This window comes from Vanellus vanellus (genome assembly GCF_965231255.1).
Source record: "Vanellus vanellus genome assembly, chromosome: 5".
Lineage (NCBI taxonomy): Eukaryota > Metazoa > Chordata > Aves > Charadriiformes > Charadriidae > Vanellus > Vanellus vanellus.
The window spans coordinates 61,584,326-61,605,780 of NC_138910.1; the positions used below are offsets into that span (position 1 = coordinate 61,584,326).

The 21,455-nt window shown below is 37.8% G+C and overlaps 1 protein-coding gene across 2 annotated transcripts in view; it reads left to right on the plus strand.

The window, feature by feature from the left end:
* The window catches only part of DPYD (dihydropyrimidine dehydrogenase), a gene marked incomplete at its 5' end in the record, with an annotated part of 377,500 nt that overhangs the window by 196,237 nt on the left and 159,808 nt on the right, over positions 1-21,455 (plus strand). For both annotated transcript variants that reach the window (XM_082483319.1, XM_082483320.1), the window contains one exon: positions 1,863-2,078. In XM_082483319.1, the coding sequence (XP_082339445.1) occupies positions 1,863-2,078 (216 nt within the window). The remainder of the gene's footprint in view (positions 1-1,862; positions 2,079-21,455) is intronic.

Consider the following 21,455-nt stretch of genomic DNA (forward strand, 5'->3'; position numbering starts at 1 on the left):
TTTAATTTCAGTTGTGTGATCCAGGAAGTTCTGTTTTGGCATTGCAAACAACATTTTGCAGTTGAAATTTTGGTTAAGAAAGACTAAAAAAAAAAAAGTTAAAAGGATGAAATCAAACCCAAAATAATCAAAAGACAATACTTTTTTTTTTTCTTTTATTCTTCTTTGATGTGTCAGTTAACAAAAAGCTTTTGAGATGTAAAGTGCTGGGCTGTTTGGTCTTCTAAGAACTCAGATTCTTCTGGTGTAGGAAAACAGCCCAATGCAGTATGACATGCAGGAAGCAGTGAGCACTGGGGAGGGATGAAATGGGGGATGTCTGGCTTTTATTAAAGTCAGGCTGCAGCAGCTGCTAGCTGGGAGAGGTCGTGATGCTGAAGGGAGTTTGGTCCCACATGTTAGGGATCTTGAAAACTTAGCTTTTCTCAATATGGATGCATTAAGGATGCATTCGGGTTCACATCATTTAGGCTTGGACAATTCCACTACTTTCAGTGCTTTTAAATCATATGAAAATTTGGTCCCCGAATGTATCCTCTCTGTCCGAGGAATCGAAGACCTGGAGTCAGCATCTGAGACGTGAATCCAGGCAGTCCCAAAACAAAACAGACGTGAACTCTCAGGTTTTGAACCAGCCTAGGAAACAAGAGGCACCAAAACAAACAAAAAACCCCTCATGTTTATTAGTTTTCACAGGTAAAAATCAGGTAAATAAGTTCCTTTAAAAAAAAACCAACAAACAAACAACTGAAAAGGCAGCAATTTGGAAGTGGCTGAGGTTTTTACTGTTACAAAAAATCTTCCCCACACCTCCAGCAATGGTTCTTTTTGTCCTGCTGAAGAAATCTTCATTTTAAGGATAGAAGAAACTGCTGTGATTTTATGCTGGCACTTATTCGGAACACAGACTGTGTAAGGCTTCTCTGTGTTAGAAATTCCTGTGTTATTTCCTTGTGATTTTATCGAGTCACCCATCTGAGTGAGCAAAGATTTTAATTCTACCTACCACAGCCTGATTAGGATGCTGTTCAGTGTCCCTACATGGAAAAAGATTTTCTCTCTGCAATTTGTACAGTATTAGATGCAACATTTACATTGAAAGCTTTTCACCGACTCTCCAGAGAAAAGGCTGTCTTTAAAATGAAAACAAAAGTAACTGTGGTGTCACAGCCATAATGTGTATGTTCTTCTTTGATCCCAAATCAGAGTCTAATTTATGTCATCCTTAAAGTATTCATATTAATACAGTTAAATATTAAAACAATAATAGTTTTGCATATATTGATATATATCCCGTTGTGTAGGCTAGATAAAATCTTTAAAAGTGGGGAAAAAAGGTGCAAGACTTCAAAATACATTGAGTTAGGGCTGAGTGATCCTGCACGTGGATGCCTTCCCTCATTTTTCACAAGTCCCTGCACTTTTTATAGACGGGCACTTGGGAAGAAAACTAGAAAGGGTCTGCCTGTGCATACCCTGGTGGGTTTTTTTCTACTCACTTCTGCTGGCTGCTGCAGGGAACAGAACTGGCTGTTCAGAGTGGCTGAACAAACCTTTGAACTGAACCAGGCTTAGCAGTACAGGGTGTGAAATAACTGTTTCATTATTATTATTATTATTATTATTATTATTATTATTATTATTCAGCAGCATGGCAGAGTATTTCAGCATGAGTGCTGTTTGGACAGAAGATGTTACATATGCAAGTGTTTGCATGTTTTGCTGATTTGCAAGTCTGAACACACAATAGGATACTTAAACCTTGGGTTATTATATATGAATTATTCCCTTATCAGGGTTAATAATAAATTATATAAAAATGAATCAGTAAAAAATTCTGTGGTTTTTCTTTGTTTTTTCAGTCCTTACATGGTGTTGCAGTTTCTACTGTTCCAGAACTGCCTCTCTTCTATACGCCTATCGATTTAGTAGACATCAGTGTAGAAATGGCTGGACTGAAGTTTCCAAATCCTTTTGGCCTTGCCAGTGCGACCCCCACTACTAGTTCTTCAATGATTCGAAGAGCTTTTGAAGCTGGATGGGGCTTTGCTGTCACTAAAACATTCTCCCTGGATAAGGTAAGAAAATATTTTAAGGTATATTTAGCATGTAACCATTTCTTCGTATATTTGAAAATTCTGAATCTTTTGGGAATGACACTGTTAAATCTCGCTAACGTAAAAACTGCAGGGAAGGGTATGGTACATCGTGTAGGTCAACTAGTCTGGGAGGTTCCAACAGTGCAGTTGACACAAAGGTGACACAAATTTCTGGGTTTATTTGCTCTTACATTCTTTCATTTTTTTCCCCAACCTTTTAATAAGAGCCAACTATTAGGTGTAACGGTCTTTTTTTTTTTTTTTTTTTTTTTTTATAAACATTGCAGTGAAAATGTTTTCTGTGAAGGATCAGAATGCAAAGGGAATGAGTAGCAGCTTTTCAAGCAACTCATGAAAGGCGGGTTCTGTGCCAAGGACTGCCAAGATAAGCCATTGAAATTGAGTTGCAGTTGCAAAGTGATAATGTGGGTGTAAGCTTGAGGCTGGGTTGGTAGTGGAAGAGAAAGGTGGAGGCAACATAAAACAACCCTATGAAGAGAAGAGTGATGGTGCTGAAGGTTTATAGTACAGCGACATAAACCTTCAGTAACATGTAATGGAAGAGGAAGGAGTTAGAATTAAGTCTTGAAAGCTATGGCTCAGAACGGCACCTCAAATAAGGCATTTTGTGTAGGTTTAAAGTGTGTAATTGCTTGTTTGACGTGAGAATTGCATTCAGGATCGGTTTCCTCTTACATTCAAAACGGCAAAACGAGATGGAGTAAGAAGTTTAGACAGTGAAAGAAAACACCAGTTTTGATAAATGTATTGCAGAGAAAAGAAACGGGATTTGGGCTGGGATGTAGATATAGTGTGACTTGTGGAGAGAGGAAGAGGATCAAAGGTAAATCCTTGGGTATAGGCCTGAGTAAGAGTATGAATAATGGTAATGTGTTGTCAACCAGTGACAAACAGTAGCGTGGGCTGACGAGAGCTTTTGAGATTAATTTGGAAACAAGGAGGTTTTATTCTTGGTTCAGAGATGACATGTAGAAGTGTACTGATGGATGGAGATCATAGCAGGAGAGAAAAGGTGGATTTGTAATTTTGCTACTTCTACATGGGTAAGTACCATAAGTGAATTAACTATAGAGGGTGACCCTCTAATATGAGGAAGGTCTAAGCGCAAAGCACTGTATTACTACAGCATACTGTAAAGTATGTCAGACTGCCTTCTGCTGTCGCTCATACCTGAAGCAGCCCTAAGGAAGTAAGTGTTCCTCTGGATTGCAATGGAGAGTCCAATCTACTTCACAGGGTTTCTTATTAAAACACTTTTTAGGACATAAACGTCACTCAAGTATGTTTACAACTGACTTATGTGTATAACATACCGTCAGCTGTAATTATTCAGTGCCTAGGCTAAAGGCAACTCATAGCAAGTACTGAGATTTATTTATTTATCAGTTGTATTGCTGGTATGCTCACAGTCCTGCCAGACTGCACGTTGATTACTGTGCATCTCAAGAGCTAAACAGACACTGGCTGAGTTCCAGCTTGGGTGGGAGTTCAGGAGGAAAGACATGCATGTTGTAGGAAGTGATGTTGGTACTCCACTAAGCAGCAGACTCTGAGTCATCTCTCAAATGGCGACTGCAATGTGTTCCACTGGATGCCACACTCTGGAGGCGTGACTTGGGTGGAGATCTTTCAAGTGAGAGGATTGCTAAAAACAAGTTTCTTAAGTGGTTGTAAAATACATATTTTTTTATATATTTGTTGCATTAAGATGCAAAATATTGCAGGTAGTATTTATTTTGAAGAGAAAAAGTTCAGGAAAGTGCTTTGGATGAATTCTATTCCGCTGATCATTATTTCTTGCTAACTTTCTTCTAAAGTTCAGTAGGAGGCAGTAATCTTTCTCTGGTGCCTAAACTCTTGAACCATATATTGCTGTGTGCAGTAGGACTGTGTCCCACCCAAGTACTACCTAGTTTTTCTATTGTATTCTACCAAAGGTCTTAAGCCTTAGTATTTGTGACGTGATTTGAGATGCTTGGCTGTGAGGTGCTGCCGAAATAAAACTGCCTTTATTTGTAACAGTAGCATGGTAATTAATGCTACAATAATAAATATTTCAAATGGGAAGAAAAGCTCAATGAGGTACAGCGGTTCTTATGTGAACATTGAATAATACACAAAGACTGCTCGTGTTGACTTAATTGCTAGAACAAGGAGGTGGTAGAGAGTTGGGAATAATATAGGTTGGCATAATGTGCCAACTTCCTTTTTTTTTGGTTTTAGAACTTAGCTTCTGATTATGTAGACATAAATCTTGTGCAGTGTTCAGCAGGGAGCAGAATGCTCTTGGGCTGCGGTACCTATGGAAGTAGAGATTTCAGGCTGGGCTGTCCTGCCCAGCTAACTGCATAGCAGGACCAGGAGCAAAGGTTTCCTGATCTAAGCCTGCAGAATCAGTGGGAGGAGGCAGAGCTGCTCCCCAGACAGTAAAGTTCCCAAGAGTGGAACAGCTTCTGGGAGGAAGGGAGCTCACTAGACACAGTTTTTGGCAGCTCTTCCACTTCAGCCGTGGTTGTATGTGATACAAGCAGGATTCTGCGCTGATCCCTCTTGTCTCTTCATTTTATCTGTCCTGGTTAGGTTTAAGTTGTGGGCTTCCTTCTTATTTGCAATAGTTAAAGGCCATGCATAAACTGCCTATATGTCAATGGGGAGCATAGAAGCGGGAGAAACGCTCCCTTTTCCAGAGCCGATTTACTGAATTCATCCCTGTGTTCAGTCACTGATAGGGAAAACGCTGACTTCCCTATTGACCACGGGCATCCTTTGGCGCTTCAGCAGAAGTGACTGATGCAGGCTAAATTTGAGTGACGTATAGCTAGTGAAAAGCACGGACAGCCTAACCACAGATTCCCTTGCATTAACTACTGTGCGGTAGAATAAGATCAGGGATGAAAGGAGGAAAAATCTTGCAAGAAGGAGATCCAAGGACAGAGATAAAAAGGAGTTGGGCCGGAGAGCTGTGATTCTCATAAGAGAGAAGATTCATTTCATCTGAACAACTTCTCCTTTTTCCTTCTTTCACTACCTAGCGCAGAAAACCCTTCTAAAATACTAGGCTAGGGATCCCTGCAGCCCAGGAGAGGCCGTACTTTCTTGTATAGGGAAACTGTTGGATTGCAATGCTGCAGTTCCAGTCCCTGGACCATAATTTACTCCCCCAGTCTTCCCAACCCTCATCTGTCTTGGCCTCACCTTGAAAGCATCACATGTCGCCACAGAGGGAGTGAGCATAGCACTAACTGTTTCGTGCCGTGCTCACTCCCTTCTAAAACACCCACATATTTTGCTGCATAATTGCCTTTATGACAACCGGTGTAGTGTTTTCTGTTTGTAGGGTGAGGATTTCATCTCTGAGTGATTCAGCAAAAGTTTGTTCTTGCATACTACTATACTATTGTTGAAACTTTAAAAAAGCTTACATGGGAAATAGCTGAAATTCCTTCAGAGTATTTATAAGTATACGGCACTCTAAATATTTTGGAAGGTACTGGATATTATAGCATAATGCAAATATTGATTATAGGGTACTGAACCTGTATGTGTCCGTAGGTATCTGCGTGGGAGGTAGTGACTTGTAGAATTTTATTTACCAAATTAAACATCTTTGCACAACTGCTTTAGTATCAAGTAGTTTTGATTTCTTCCAGAAATGAGAATAACTGCTTTTAAAATGGACTGTCACAAGGAAAGACAAATGGTAGCGGAAGAAAAATGCCACTTCACACACCTTTTCCTACATTCATGTCTTCCCCTTTTTGACTGCAGGATCAATAGCTCGTTGCTCCGTTGGTTCAAATAGTATTTCTGTCTTATTCAGATAACTCTGTGCTGCAATGCATTCTTTGTAAATTCTGTTGGCAAGCTATTGATGGGAAATGGGGGAGCTGCGTATCGTAGAGTCCACAATAAATGAATACCAATTATTACCTCTTTTAGACCTTAGATGAACAGAAACTACCCGCAGAATGAGAGATACTGCATTAATTAAACAAATGAATGAGTGGGGATTTTTTTAGTAGAAGTGTTATACTGAGATGGTTTATTTACTTAGAATTTATTAGTGAGTATTGTTTCGTACACAAAATTTGCATTAAAACCTGTAATCAGAAAGTTTGTATAAACATAGTATCAAAATCAGGCAGAAGTTATAGGAAATGAGCGCATCTCTATACCATATCTGTTGCCACAGTGAAAAGTTTATAGCAGAAATGTTGGTTTTATCAACAGAATTCAGGCTTTGTTGCTCTCACTGCATTTTGTGGGCTGCTTAGAACGAGGAAAAAAACAACTGGGATAGCAGAAATGTTTGCTTTGATTTTTAGATGCTTTCTTCATTTCTAAAATTTAATTCTGATTAATCAGATACATCTGTCTTTATTCTGTTGTGACATGCGTTGATTTGTGATGCTGTCGCTTTCAATAATGTGGAAACAGTTGCCTTTATTATGAGAACCGGCAGAAATCAACATGCAGACTAACTTCATTTTTAATCTTTAATATTTTTTTTTCATTATATATGGAGCAAGTTGCATGGATGGTTTTAAAAACAAAGCTACAATTAAAACTAGATTAAATTTGAACTAAACCATAGTGGAGAAAACTTTCTAGACATAATATATGTTTATATGATTCAATGATGTAGATTTTACAATGTATTTTCAGAACCATTTCTAAATTAAAACCATCGCTGGTAGAGAATTAATTAATTTACCCAGGATATATCACATTTCTATGTGCTGTTATTACAATATACATATTCAGGCTCCAACTAGTACTCTCTCCCTACATTTGCACTGTGTGCACCTCGCTTCATAATTGAAGATGGTAAAAAAATCATGGTACAATGACGCATTGTTTTCCATAACATTAGTATTTCACAGAAGTGAATCTGTATTACAAAATGTATATTTTTGTATGATATTACAGCATAGTAATTTAGATTAAACTAGTTATAATTTATGGTGCCAAGCCAAAAAGCTATTTAAGATGCATTAAAATGCAGAACCATGACATTTGAAATTCTGATGTTCTTAATATGACAAAGGTTATTCTATGGAGTTTTGCTATAATATGAAATATTAATATTTCACAATACAGTTTTGATGAAGTACAATTTGCCTAGCTTGCATATGATAAAGAAATTAAATGCTTACCAAGGGAGTTCAGTGAGAATTAGAGCCCTGCCTGAACATCTGCTTGAAATGTTATTATCCTGTCCTACTGACAGCATCGCTCCCTCATTGTTTTTCAAGATTGACAGCTGAATATTGTACTGATTTCTGCAGCAAATATGTTTAGGTGAACTTTGTTTCCTTTTTTAGGAATTTAGAACATGCTTTTGATTTCCATCCCGTTTTTTTTTTTTTTTATACTCTTGACATTTGTAGATGCCAGATTGAGGTCCAGTATGCTGTAGCAAAGATAGACCATTGACTTGCAACGAAATGCCAGTTGATATCTCAGTAAACAGAAATATTACTATTCTTTATTGTGTGGTCTGTATGAAATCTGTATGGGCTTTCTTTGGGGAGACAAATGATCAGATTGTTAATGTCAAATATAAAAAGGACTGTTTGCCTTTCTACTAAATAACATCAGAGGACTTTTATTAACTATGTTTTTTGAACAGAAAAATGGGCATTTTACGGGACTCCTTAGCATACAAAGCTCTCTGAGTTGAATTATTTTTTGTTTTTACAAATGTTAAAATGATTATCATTGGTCTTAATATTCTTAGGAGTTCTTTACGTACCTTATTTTGTTCCATATTTCTGAAAGAACTTTAATAAGAAATACCAGCTTTATTGTTCCCCAATTTTTACATTTTGAGATCACTGCATAAAATTAGCAAAGTTTAACAGAGGCTTTAAAAGACTATCCTAGGGAAATCCAATAGAATGTAGTTACTGTTTTTTAAAATGCTGTAGCTACAACATTGTATTTTACTTGAATATTTTTATACAGAAAATGTGTTATTTGGCTACAAAAAAGGAACAAATCATTCTGTGAATCTAAGTAAGTGGGAGGAAAACAGATTTTTCTCCTTTTTCCTCAAGAAAAAAGTATTTCTCCGGTATGTTCAACTTAAGGGCCAGATCCAATCTCTGCTTAGCGTTACCCTACCCCTGACCCGGTATAAAGAAGCCTGGAGGCTGTCCTTAAATGCTAATAACTTTAATAACTTTAATAGCTTCAAAATTGCTGTCTGAGGAACTGGAGAGGACTGTGTTTGACTGTCCTTTCTCCTCAATCCGTACACCTGGGGCTGTAGGGGCTTGGCACATCTTCACGCTGGAGGAATCCCAATCTGACTGTAGGGATGTAGCGCAGCTTGAACAACACAGCGAAAGCAGAGAGGCTGAAGAATCCAGGACTGAGAACTTTAACCAAGTCATTATTGATAATCCAAATCCCTTCCTACCACAGCTGAAGCCTGCACCAAGTAGATGCATGCCTTAAATTGTTGCAGGCTTGCTTCTTGGCACCAATGAATTTGCAAGTGACCATTTTAATAATCTGTTTTTACCATTAGTAAGTCTGGTTATTTTGGACAATTAATACTTCGAACATTGAAGATAATGAACTGCATTTTTAAAGCAAGAGTTTAACAACTGTCTGTAAAAAGTCTCTCCCTCTTTGTGATTGTATCTATTACTTTTTTACGGGTTCATGATAAAAATTAAACCTCTGGGCAAATGTTTAGTCCCACTCTTCTGTGGCATTAAATATCGCAGAAGTGCCGCATTTCTGCAATGAGAGCCACAGCACAGAGTCTGTCATGGAGAAGTCTGTTATCTGGAGGCGTGGAGCACAATGTGACAACTCATCAGTGGAAGGCAAAGAGGGATCTGTCACGCAGGTGCGTGAGCATTGAGTTGGTAAACCTCGTCCATGCTGAAGGACAGATTTTTACAGAGAATCAGCAAGTTGCTTCCCATATTTTCTCTTTTCTTTCCATGCTCTCTCATGGAGAAGAGTAAGCTTGGGTGTAACTTTTATGTTATGTTATGCTTCTTGAGCTAATTTCGTAAGTTCCGTAGAGTCTTTGAGCCATCAAGGACGTATCTTCCTCAAAGATGCACACATAGCTGGCCTTCAAAGGTAAAACTAGATCTATGTGCAAAACTGGTTCTTGGTAGGCTATGGGTTCCTCAATTATATCATTGTCTAAGGATTCATTTTCCATTCATCTGTTTGTTTTTTACACAGTATTTAGAGGTTGTTTCCTTTTCACGTCTTTCTTCTGGAGCCAGTGGTTTAAAACAGGAGAGCAACAGTACACTAACGTATACAAAGTGTAAACTTGATCATTGGCCTCCAGCTTGATTAGGCAGCTTATGTATAAAAGACTTGTAAACCAGTCTTTTAGGCAGTTTTTAATCTGAAAACTATTGTATATTTTAATGAAAGTCATTGTGCACTCTAGAGTGGCATAACCGAGAAGCAGTTCCAGTGAAATTTGGAAGAGTGTAAAGATTGCAATACTGAGTATTTTGCTACATAAGCCTTTCTTTAAAATATAGCTGCCAAAAGTAGAAGTGTTCATTCCCACTCAGCGTAATATGTGGGGTTCTGGAAGTGACCAGTGCTTAAGAGAAGATTTGATTTCTATTCATAGCGTAACTATTAGCTAATCAGTCAAACAAAACGGATGCAAACTTTACAGTTGGCTAAAAATCTGAACAGTATTTTTTTATGGTGAAGAAGCTGCTTTGCTCTTTACTACCTTTCCTTTATTTACCTCATTCTTCTGAAAATATCTGCAAATATTTAACAAAAGAGAGACAAAGAGAGCACACATGCATGATTTTCCAAACCTGCTGAGAATCTGCAGCTCCTGATGGCTGTATCGGAAGTACTCAACATTTTTGAATATCACATCCTGAATAAACAGGGTTCTAAATAGCAAATATGTAACATACTTGTGTAAAATGTCATTCAGGTATCGTTTTCTGTAGCTGTTTTGTATGCCCTTGGAAGGGTGTTGGTAATCTTGGCAATACCTCAAATAATTTTGTGTCAGAAAGGAATTCAGCTAAAAAGGCAGTTTCAATGTAAGCTAGAAATTGCCAAGTGTAATTTTGAAATTTAGAATTTTCACACTTAAGTTTCATTCTCAATTCAGATTTTTGCAGACTTCTTTTAGTATTTTGCTTTCTTCAAAACAACTGACTGCATATAACTTTCTTAAGTAGCGTGAATGTATTTAATTTATTAGAAAAAGTTGTATATTTTCTTAATAGTTATATTTAAAAAATGCCTATCCAAGACAATCACAGCATAAGGACATATTTAACATTTTGGACTTTTCTTAGCATAAACTACATAAACTTCCCTATTTTTTTTGAATTGCCATGATGCATTTTAATAGATAACCACAGACGTTCAGGAAAAAAAAAAATATTTATTTTATCATTATAGAATTCAGAAGTTTCCCTCCTGTCAAGTCATTGACTTTCCCCCCTCCTAATTTGGTTAATTGAATGTGACAGACTTGGGTTTTTTCCTCATTTCCACATTTCAATGGTAAGAAAATCCAGAATGCAATCCAGACTTCAGTAGGTCTGCTGAGACAGTGAAGTGGAATAAAGGAAAAGTGGTCTTTATGCTTCAGTTGCTCTCATTTACAGTTCAGCATCTTTCCTGAGGTCTATATTCAGAATCCATACATGAAGTAGATAGCTGTGGCCAAATGTTAGCTTCTGCAAGAGTCTAGATGACGCGTTGGGACCCCACCTCTGCCCACGAATGTTATCAGGCTGGAAATGTATCGGGGAAGACGTGCTTCCAGCACCGTGCCTTCTCCCCTGGGAACGAGCTCGTTGTTTCTTGCTTCAGCTGTGCAGGTTAAATGGCAGCCCTGCTGTTGGATGAGCACTTTTCCCTGCCTCCACCAAGAAAAACATAAGAGAGCCGAAGCATCTCATGCAACAGCTATTGCCCAAAGATTTCCGGTTGGACCATGCAGCCTTGCAACATGTTTGCAGAAATGTGGTCCCAGATTGACTCTGCATGGACGCTCTTAAATCAATGCCAAGCATGTATGTGGTGGTGTATAGCTTGTGTTAAAAAGTTTGCAGAAATAAGCTGAAATGATATCGCCACCTCTAAACTGGCGTATGTTTCCACACGTCGGTTTACGGGGTTTCAGCGTAACCATTTTTCAAGGGATTTTTTGGTTATAGCAGTCTAGCTTTTATGTAAAGGCAGCATGCTTCTCCTAAACGCTCGAGTTATCTCAGGTCTTGAGTTCCCACTTGGTAAATGAAACTGGTAGGGCTGTGTTTAAGGTTTGATTTGCCCACACAAGAAGTTAAGAAAGCAAAGAGCTGATTTTTGAATCTCATGGTGCTATAATTGCATTTACTCCTGATTGACGTTGTTGCTAAAGCAGAATGAAGTCCCATATGTTTAAAAAAACTGATAGGTTTTATGTTAAAATACCTATTACTAATACAAATGTGTATGCGAGTGTATTCTAAATAAAATTTCTTACCATTATTTGAGATTTATAATTATCTAAATATTTTACTATAATAGAGATTGTGGTTTTATGGGACTCCATCCTTCTGTCAGAAAGTGTAGTATTTTTGTGAATAAGTCTTCCAAAGTTAATTGCAGCAGGAGACAAAGGTGTCCATCCCATGAACTTTGGAATTACTACTTCAAGAATTAACCAAAATGCTCGTCACAGCTAATTGCAAAATCTAACTTTTGGTCTATAGATAAAAGAACACACATTTTTAATACTCCCTTAATATACATATTATGATAGTCTTTAATTGTACATTTTCACACCGTGTATCATAAGGGCACAGAACTTTAGATTTGTGCGGAGGATTTAATACTACTTCAAAAAATTATTTCTACTCAATTACACTAATGTAGTTGAATTATTATCAAGTATTAACTTTTTATACTTTAAAGCTAATCTACTTGGACTTTTCTGGTGCCTTTTGGACTATGAAGGAGTTAATTACAATGTTAGCTGTAGGCTTCAAAAGCAGCTATCAGTACCTTTTCACTGTTCTCGGCCATATACTTAAAGCTACAATACGTAAGTAAGTTTACAAGTGATTTTTTCCGTAACTTCTGCTTGCCTTAGTTCTCTGATAATTCAGTGGAATAGAAGAGTTAAAAAAAAAATTCCTAAAACATGCTACAAATGAAAAAGATGTAGGCTAATGTTATACCTGGATGGTTTTTCGTTAGTAACTGACCTTCTATTGCTAGAAAAAAGAAAGTCTTGGCTAGAAGACAGTTCAATAAATGAACAGAGTATATATTGATTTTTCTCCCTCTTCCCATGTTATGTAATATGATTTCCCTTCCCTTGGAAGGGTTGCTGTCGTACGGGATGGGGCTGGGATCACGGTCGTGGAAGCGTATGGGAATGTGTAGACTAAGGAAAGCTGTCACAGCAGTCAATAAGATCTGAGAGGTGTTGACTAATTGCCTGCTAATTACACAGTAAATTGTCTAATTAAGCTGATGGTTAATTAGGGTACGCTCGCACAGCAGTCTTGTGGAATTTTTGTCTGATGTCTGGGAAGCAGCTTGTGTAATTGGCAAACTGGTAAGGACTGGCAGAGAACATGACTGGGAAGCACGCTGCCAGTAGATGACAGAATAAGGATGCGTTTGCACAAAGGTTGTCATGTGAACACTGAGGGGTTTGTTAGCCTTCTCCAGCTACGTGGCAGCGGGCGCAACGAGAAATTTAGCTGAAAACTACTGGAAGCTGTAAATAAAATAAGATTTAAGTGCGTACTGTTAGAAAAGCAGTGACTTGTGCTCTTCTCATATTTTAGTCAGGATTTGGACTCTAGATAATTAGAATTTTTGCTAATACACACAGAGTATCAAAATCCTCATGTAAAGAACTTCACCAACCTGTGCAATTTGACCATGGCAGTAACTACAGTATTGTGATCTGTTTAGTGGAGTCACAAAATATTACTGGTTCCCAGGATACTCTATTCATAGATTGATGTTGAAAAAGTATAGCTGCTAATAAGGATGCTCGCCAGCCATCATATATGGTATTCTGAGTCCTCATTAGACATTGTGTCCATCCCTATATGTGACAGCGTAGGAACAGGTCATAACGATGCTCTGAATTAAATGTGTATGTGCTATGCATAACTATAATATGATGAATGAAAGTATCGAGATTCCAGATTCCGACCCAAAGCCGATGGAAACTGTTGGAAGTATTAAACAGTGGGAACCTGGACAGTACAGGAGTACAGACACCTATTCAGCAAAGCATCAATTCACTGTGATTTAAATTTGTAATTCAGTAAAATAATGTGGTACGTGCACTTTCTTAAAGTTAATTACAAATGAAAGCTTCCCGCAGAATCAGCATAGGACAGTACAGGATTGAGTCGTTACAGGACGCTGAGATTTAATTTTGAGCTATGTATCAGCAAAATCTAAGAAAAAATAACTCTTTTGTATATCATGAGCTAAAACAAAGAAAGTGTGTGTAGGTGTATTTACTTACTAAGAATATTTTGATGTCACTTGAGCAAAGTGAAGCTTAATATCCACTTTCACACTAGGAAATATTGTTTCAGAGGTCCCCATCTTTTTACTTGTCAGCATTTCTAGTATGTGGTTTGGGCATAGTGTCTTCCTGGAATAAAAAAAAAAAAAACAAAGTGGATTCCAGATATGGATTGCTGCTGAAACTGTCGATTTTATTTTATTTATTTTTCTTTTTAATTTAAATCACAAATATGTTTCCCGTAGAAATAGAATTTTTAAAAAAAAATCAAAATTTGAGGGAGTAAATTATACTTTCTTTGAATTAATGAAGCCATTTTTATCCTGTGGTCTTGCTGCTTTTACCTCCCTGCACCTGCACAGTTAATAATGCCTTTATGTAGCACCCTCTATGTTGCGAATTTTCGTTTATGATTTTTCCTTCAAAAATAATTGAGCAAAATCATGGTATACTAAGAACATTCTCACTGTGCCAGTCATCAGACACAGGACTCCGAACACTAACAGGCTGATCTAGAAGGCCTTAAACCTTCTCTGAGGGGATTATAACAATGCTTCTAATGTTGCTCCTCTGTGTATATTTGCACAGAATAAAATGCTATGATTCCCCTGCATCAGATTCTGTGAATTGTTGCATAAAATGAAAAAGGAGTAATTCATTGGTTCAAGTCAAAACCATACAAGGAGGCCATATGTACCTAATTTTCTTTCAAATAAAATATATTTTGTAATGTAAATTTTAAATTTACATTTGATATTTACGTGCATTTTTTCCACATCCATCTGCACATGTGCAAAACCAAACCTCTCTGATCCATTTTCCCTCACTGTTTTTTAAGGATTATTCCTTAAAAATATTGGAGAAACTATTCGTTTTGTCTCTGACAGCACATTCAGGAACAAAGCTGACTTCACCAGCCAACTGCAGGAACTGAGAGCATACGGTGCAACCATCACACTTGCTTTCATTTTCTATCATGGGGCAGCAAACGGATGTGTTGCTAATGTATTTTATTCTCTGAAGACGGAGAAAGGAGTTCAGAGGATAATTGTTACCTTATTACGTCCTTCAAACGGGATTTCTGGCACATGCTCTTATGATTTATGATTTAATATATAACATAAACATAGAAAAGGATGTTTCCAGGAATTCACAAGGTATAGTAAATGTATGCATGTAAAGCCCTATTGCAGAATCTGTACTAACAAAAAAATTGTGTGGCAATAATGCTGCTGTTAAACAGCATCAATTACCAACTTTCCTGAGAAGTCATGTTTTTTTTTTAAATGTATTAATGTTTTCTTATTCAGTTGTAGCTGTATCTTATCCTATATCTGTGCTTTATTGTGGACTCAATCAAAGACGGAAGCATTTCCCAGATGTCCCTGATACATTCTTTCCCAAAGCATCCTTATTGTCCATTGCAAATCTCAGGCTTAAACAATGGAGCGAGAGGAGCCTGTCGTCAGCGCCTTGTTGGTGTTGTGTTCCGGTGTATTGCGTGTGATGGTGCAGTTCGGGAGGGTTCCTGTTTGCCACCCTTTTATTTCATGTGTATATCAAGCCATAGAGAAGGTTTAGTAAAGTGACATTGATTGAAGTGTTTTCAATATGTCGAAACTCAGCTTTATAACTCTCGGCTGATTTAGCTTGAGCAGTTGATTGCATTATTCAGTGTTTGTGGGAGACTGGGGCATGGTTGAGAGCATGCTGAGCAAAAGTCAATCCAGACAAGATAGGAGTAATGCTGGGATCGTTAGAGGAAACGTCCAGAGGCTACAGCAAGAGAATTATCAGTCCTTCCGGCTGGCTGAGGGATGTAGTTCCATTCCAGGCTGTAGCTGCAAGAGCAGATAAGAGCCAGGAGCCTACGCCCCTTTTATTTTCTAAATGCAGGCATTGCTAAGAGTATCCATGCTTTATATTTCAAGGTTAACCTACCGCCAATGCATGCTATATGGGACTGCGTCTTAAATCTGTCCAAATATTGTCAGTGGTGACAAACTTCACAGCTTGAACCCCACGAAGTACCTCACTGGGGCATTAAAAATGCACCCAGCCCATACTGGCTGTTTTGGTACACTGGGGTGGAGGGGAAGGAGATGCTGGCAGTTGATGTGAATGCTGTTGTTGCATATGCTTGGAGCTCTTGCCCCGGGGTGATCTGTAACAGCCTGAGTCTCTTAACTCCAGCACAAACTTGAAGAGCTTGTTTTTCCTCCTTAACTTTGCAAGAATTGAGGAAAGGGTGAATATTTGGTTCCTAGTTGCTACATTTTTTTTTATTATTCTGCTTAAGTTTATGTTGCCGCCAAGAGCAGTGTTCTTGGAAGGTCAGTTGATCACTGCTGTTGTGTAGGAGGAATGTTTTAAAGATGGTCAGGAGTACCTGGAATACGTGGTTTCACATGAAGGTAATGTAGGTCTCAAACACATAAATAAACAAATGTTATTTTCTTATAGTCTGGGTATATTCAAACTCAGATGAATTTCTCTGCTTACATTTATGGACTTTTTCATTTAATAGCCAGAAAAGTTTTGTGCCTTTAGGGAGAACAGAGTATTGGAGTCCATGTCCAAATTTTTGGAGTATGCATTTTTGAGTGTCACATTTTTTTAATGGCTATACTTTGGCCATTTCTCATTCCAGGCTAAAAATCTGCATTTATCTTGGGCTAAAATTGAACAAATCTATCAGCCAGAAAATTCATAAGGGAATATTATGATTTTTTTCAAGAACAGAAAGTTTAACCTGGAAATGCAAACTTAATCTTCACTTTACAATAAAAATCTATGTATCCCAATACTTTTTTTTTTTTTTTACTTGAGCAGCTTTACCCTCGTAACATCGCTTACATTTTCTTTTCCATCCTAACCCTATGGTTCGAGTAGGTTCTAAAAGCATACAGAAGAGAGAGTGAGAATATATTTGAGAGTAAAGTATTAAAACTATAAACCAAAGAACATCAATCTTGCAACTTGTTTCTTATGCCCCTCTCTTCAGTACTGAAAGTGATGCTTTGCTACTGTAACAAAAATTGTTCTTATTGTTCTAAAAATTGTTGGGAGTTGCATACCTGTAGATACATAAGCTCTGTCTTGTGATGTATATTTAGTTGCTTTTTGGATGTTTTTTTGCTTCTTGTATTTCTCCCTTAGCATAATTAAAAAAATTAGTGCCGGAAAGTGCAAGGATTTAGTGAGGTGTAAATTACCGAAAGATAACAGTTTCTTCACAAAGAGACTGACAGATTTCAAGCTCTGCTAAGAATCTGTCTGACGATCGAATTCATGCAGAGGAGAGACTTGCTTCTGTGTCAGACATCCTCCATGTGTATCTTGCTTCAATTATGTTCAAGGGTTCACATTCCCACCATGCCTCTTCCTTATGTGTTTTCCGTATCTTTTTAGAAGTGTTTTGTCAACCAGCCATTTCTGCTCTTAAATGAGGTTTTATCACGGGCAGTGGACCATCCATACTTGTTTGTTTTCTGCAGGATGCTCTGGACTGCTTCCCGTTTCTGATGTAGATGTTGGAATACAACATCACCTATATTCCTGCTTTTCCATGTATAAAACAAGAGTTCACAGTGTGCTAGCTGGTATTCAAAAGCGCGACATTAGTGCCTGTTTCAAAATAATGCAGCTTAATAGCATAATTAAGGATGTAGTATTTGCATTCAGCATGCGTGTTTACAGTGAAGTGTCTTGATATAGCTAAGCTCTCATGGACAGAAACATTAAGTGCAACAAAGAAAAACATTTTTTTTTGAAGTCATGAAAATGAGAGTTGTTTATTTTAAGAGATCTTATGTAAACGTAATTGGGCGGGGGGAGAGCAAACCAGCATTCCTAGCCAATCCATGCCTGCACACGTGTATCTCTTCTGGCTGGAGCTTTCCCCTTTGGTGCCATTAGCATTTTCATTTCAAAAAATGACAGTCTGCAGTGGAAGCAGTAAAAATGTTCAACCTGTGGTTTAAATTATTGATTTTTTTGAATATTGAAGCTGTATTTCAAATGGATTTTGTTCGAGTTACTTCTGGGTAGAGGGTTCCAGAGGTAATTTGATATCTAAAAGCCTGTGTATTTCAAAGCCATTTCACTCTTTTGAGTTCCTTCAGCTGATCAGCTGATTGGCTAAAATGCCTTATTGTCTTCTGAATTGCAGGCAATAGATAAACTGCAGCTCAAGGTTAGCACGTAGACTAGCATACAATGCTCTTGGTGATTTATTATGTGTACTCAGTGTCCAATCAACTGACAAAAATAGCTCATTTATTTTTAATGCAGTAACCTATCTTCACTTAAAAAAGAAAAAAATCTTTTCAGATGCTTGTATTCACAATTTAGATGGGGGGACTCTGCTGTCTGTATTGCCAGGTAATGATGTGTAATTAAAATTAGGTGAGTTCATGGTATAGAATCCAGTATGTCTAAATAAAAAGTAGATGAATATATCTTCACAAACAAATTGTGTTTATGTTACTACAGAACAGAATGGCTGCAGTAAGAGAGAAGTCACTTTTAAGGAACTGCAGTACAAGCAGCACTCATGTTTATATATGAATACTTTCACAAAGGGCTGGGTTGTTGCTGGTTGTACACATACAATGTGTAGGAAGTTAGCCATTCTCAGCATCCTTCTATTCACAGAAAAAAAATACGTCAAAATGGTATTACTTTAATAAGGCTCAGATCTGGCAATGAAGCCATATTGGAATGCATATTGGAGTTCATGGGAACTGTGAAAATGAAATTAATTGCAGGAATGGGCCCCGTTAAGAAGTGTTATTATCACTGGTGACACTAAATATCATAGAATAATGGGATGATTCAGATTTAAAACAGACAGGTTTTTTTTTCCCTTAAGGAGGCTGTGGGTTAAAGAGTACCAAAATAAAATAATGTTTCACTAAAGTATGAATTATGCAAGTTCAAAATTATGCAACTTATTCTGCAAATATGCATATATAGTGCATATATGTTTATCTAAAATCCAAAGATATGAAGATCAGTCATGAAAAGATGTGTGGAATAAAGAGCTTACATAATGCCCGGTTGGTTTCCCTCCTACAATAACTCTAGTTTCTGCGATTGTAGTTTAAGAATTTGTCAAAAAGTTTGTCGATACTCTTGGGACGCTGCACTTTTGCATTGTAGTTTACAAATTCTGTTAAAATACCATGAGGATTAAAGTTTCTGCTGTATCACTCTGTGCATAAAATGGTCTTATCCGTGCTGTTCCTAGATGTGCAGCAAAGAAGCCTGCCCTGCTCTGTACTGCCTGCACAAACCAACGTTAGCTCGGGGAAAGTTGTCTAAGATAAGCAGAGATGTAAAAAAACCCCAGATTCCTACTGCCTCCAAAAGCAGAAACGCGCAATCCATAGCTGCCTATATACTTTCTTGTTTTGCACATTAAGATAAGTGAGCATTGACTATACTGTATAGATTAATCTCCATACCTGGGGATGCAACTTTGGGCTGAGAGCCTCTCTCGGGAGGAAGGCTGGCGCGCTGTGCTATGGAGCTCTCCGTGGTGCTGATGCAAACGTGGCTTCATTGCTCTTGGCGTGACACTGCTCGCGTGGTCTGGCGGCTCATGTGCCACCAGGAGGTGTATCCTGTTCCTCAGGGAGGTTTGGCAGTGAGCTGTGCTTTAAACTCCAAAATTCTGTGGTAGGAAAATGGATGGGAAGACATTCCCTGTGTCCTATTTATCACTAATATAATTATCTCTAATCAAGGATTTCTTGTGGGGCGAAAAAACATATTTCTCTGTATACAACTTTGCGCATGACTTTTTATGTTTAGCATCAGAAGGCTTTTGAATCCTTGTCCCAGTTTTAAATCAATATTCTACTGGAATAAACGAAGAGCCTGCAGGTCAGGCTGCCCTCTCTAGCTGAGGACAGATTTATTCTTAGTATTCCAGTTTTGAGCATGCATAAGGCTTTTGTAGCATGTTGCAGCTGGCTCTGCCATTAACAATGCCAGAGATCCAGCCACAGCCATCATATACTTTCTTACACCCCTGTGGCAGTAGTAGTGGGAACATTTACCACAGATTCCCTAAATGAAACCCTAACTCAATTGTAGTCTCTAACAACCGCCTTCCTATTGATTTCAAGGGGAATGGACTTCATGTCTACCCTATCTATGTGTGCCTACTAGATCCTCTGATGAGCATATTTACTTAACTGACAGACCTGAGCAGTCACTCCAAAGAGTTCTGGGGTTTGGGACCTATTATACATTGAATGAGAAAGAATATGGCCAGCTCAGAATCTTTTTATTTTCTCAGCACTAAACAGAATTGTCTTGCTAGGAGTTTCCATGTATCATGGCTACTTTCAGTTCTTACAAAAAGATTTTAATGAACTTTGCTTTTTTTTTTTATTAAATTTGTGCTTTATGCCCCACAGGGCTGATTTTTAAAAGCCAATAGAAAGTGTAATTTTTCCTGGGTATTTTAAAATATTAATAAACAACGATTAACCTACTGCTATGAAAACTTCAGGTGACCCTGGAGGAAAATCATACTTGAGATTGGGGCCTCTGTGTCTGCCACAAGCAGATGGGAATCAGAGCTTATCCTTTGGCATAAAAATTCTATGTACACTTCAGCACTTCTCTACATGGATTCCTGTCTGTCAGGGAAGTTAAAACATGTGCAAACACTGAATGTTTATTTATTAAGAGCTCAGTCTGGAAAACTAGAATCAGCCCAGCAGGCTGGAAATCTCTGCTTTGTGGCTCTCAAGAGGAAAAAGTCTTCTCTCTCTAGGTTATGGAGCCTATGTGTGGTGCCTCTTGTGATGACTGATGGATGAACACACAATGTTCTCAGAGCCTTATGGCAGATCCAGATGTGCTGGCTCTACCCTTCCTGAGTGCAGCCTACCTAGGATCTGCATTCCCAAAGACGCTCCCAGGGATGTATACATGATACCCCAAGTTCAGTCTCGGCTTTCTTACCAGGGCTGTACTGTGTCCTCATCAATCATAACATACTAGCAGACTTCATTCCATGATTCAGAGGGTCAGGAAAAATCTGTTACTCGTTACAAAAATGGATATAAAATAAAATAAACTATGAGAAAGATAGTTTAAATCGAAGTGGAAGATTTGAGATTCCTTGGACATTGATTCATAGGAAAGTAATTTCAAGAGTTTTGTCAATTATTTGGGTTTTGTTTGGTTTAAGTCTATTCTGATACTATTTCAACTACTTTTATATTTATGAAAGTAAAATCTGACACTTTGCATGCAGTACTGTTATGTGTGTCCCCATTCTGGTAACCAATACAAAAAGGAAAATACTAGTTTTATTTCATGTATTTTAAAGTAAATGAGGCCTCTAGTGAAAATCAAAATCTACGTTAAAGATCCTGTCTAAAATTTAGTGCTGAATTAAAATTGGTTTGAATGCCTTAGAAGATGTTAAAGTGCTGAATTAAAATTCATAGGGGCTGATATTTTAATGGTTTGGGTTTCTGCACAGTTGTGTTATCCAGATCTATGTATAATCAGGCTCTGAGAATGGTAGGTGGCTCAGCCTTGCAGTCCCTGCTCATGCAAAAGACCCTTTGGCTTCAGTAGGAGTTTTGCATAGGAAAAGATAAGAGGACTATGTTCAAAACAAAGTTAACATTTAAGAGCTCAGGTTACCAAAGTAGAAGTATTATGGATATATAATCACTGGGATGTAAAACAAAATATCCCCCTGGATACTGAAACCGTTCCACCTTCCCTGTACCCCTTTGTCTATGACTTGAAATTATTTAGTGCCATTTGGAGTATTGATACTTTGAAAA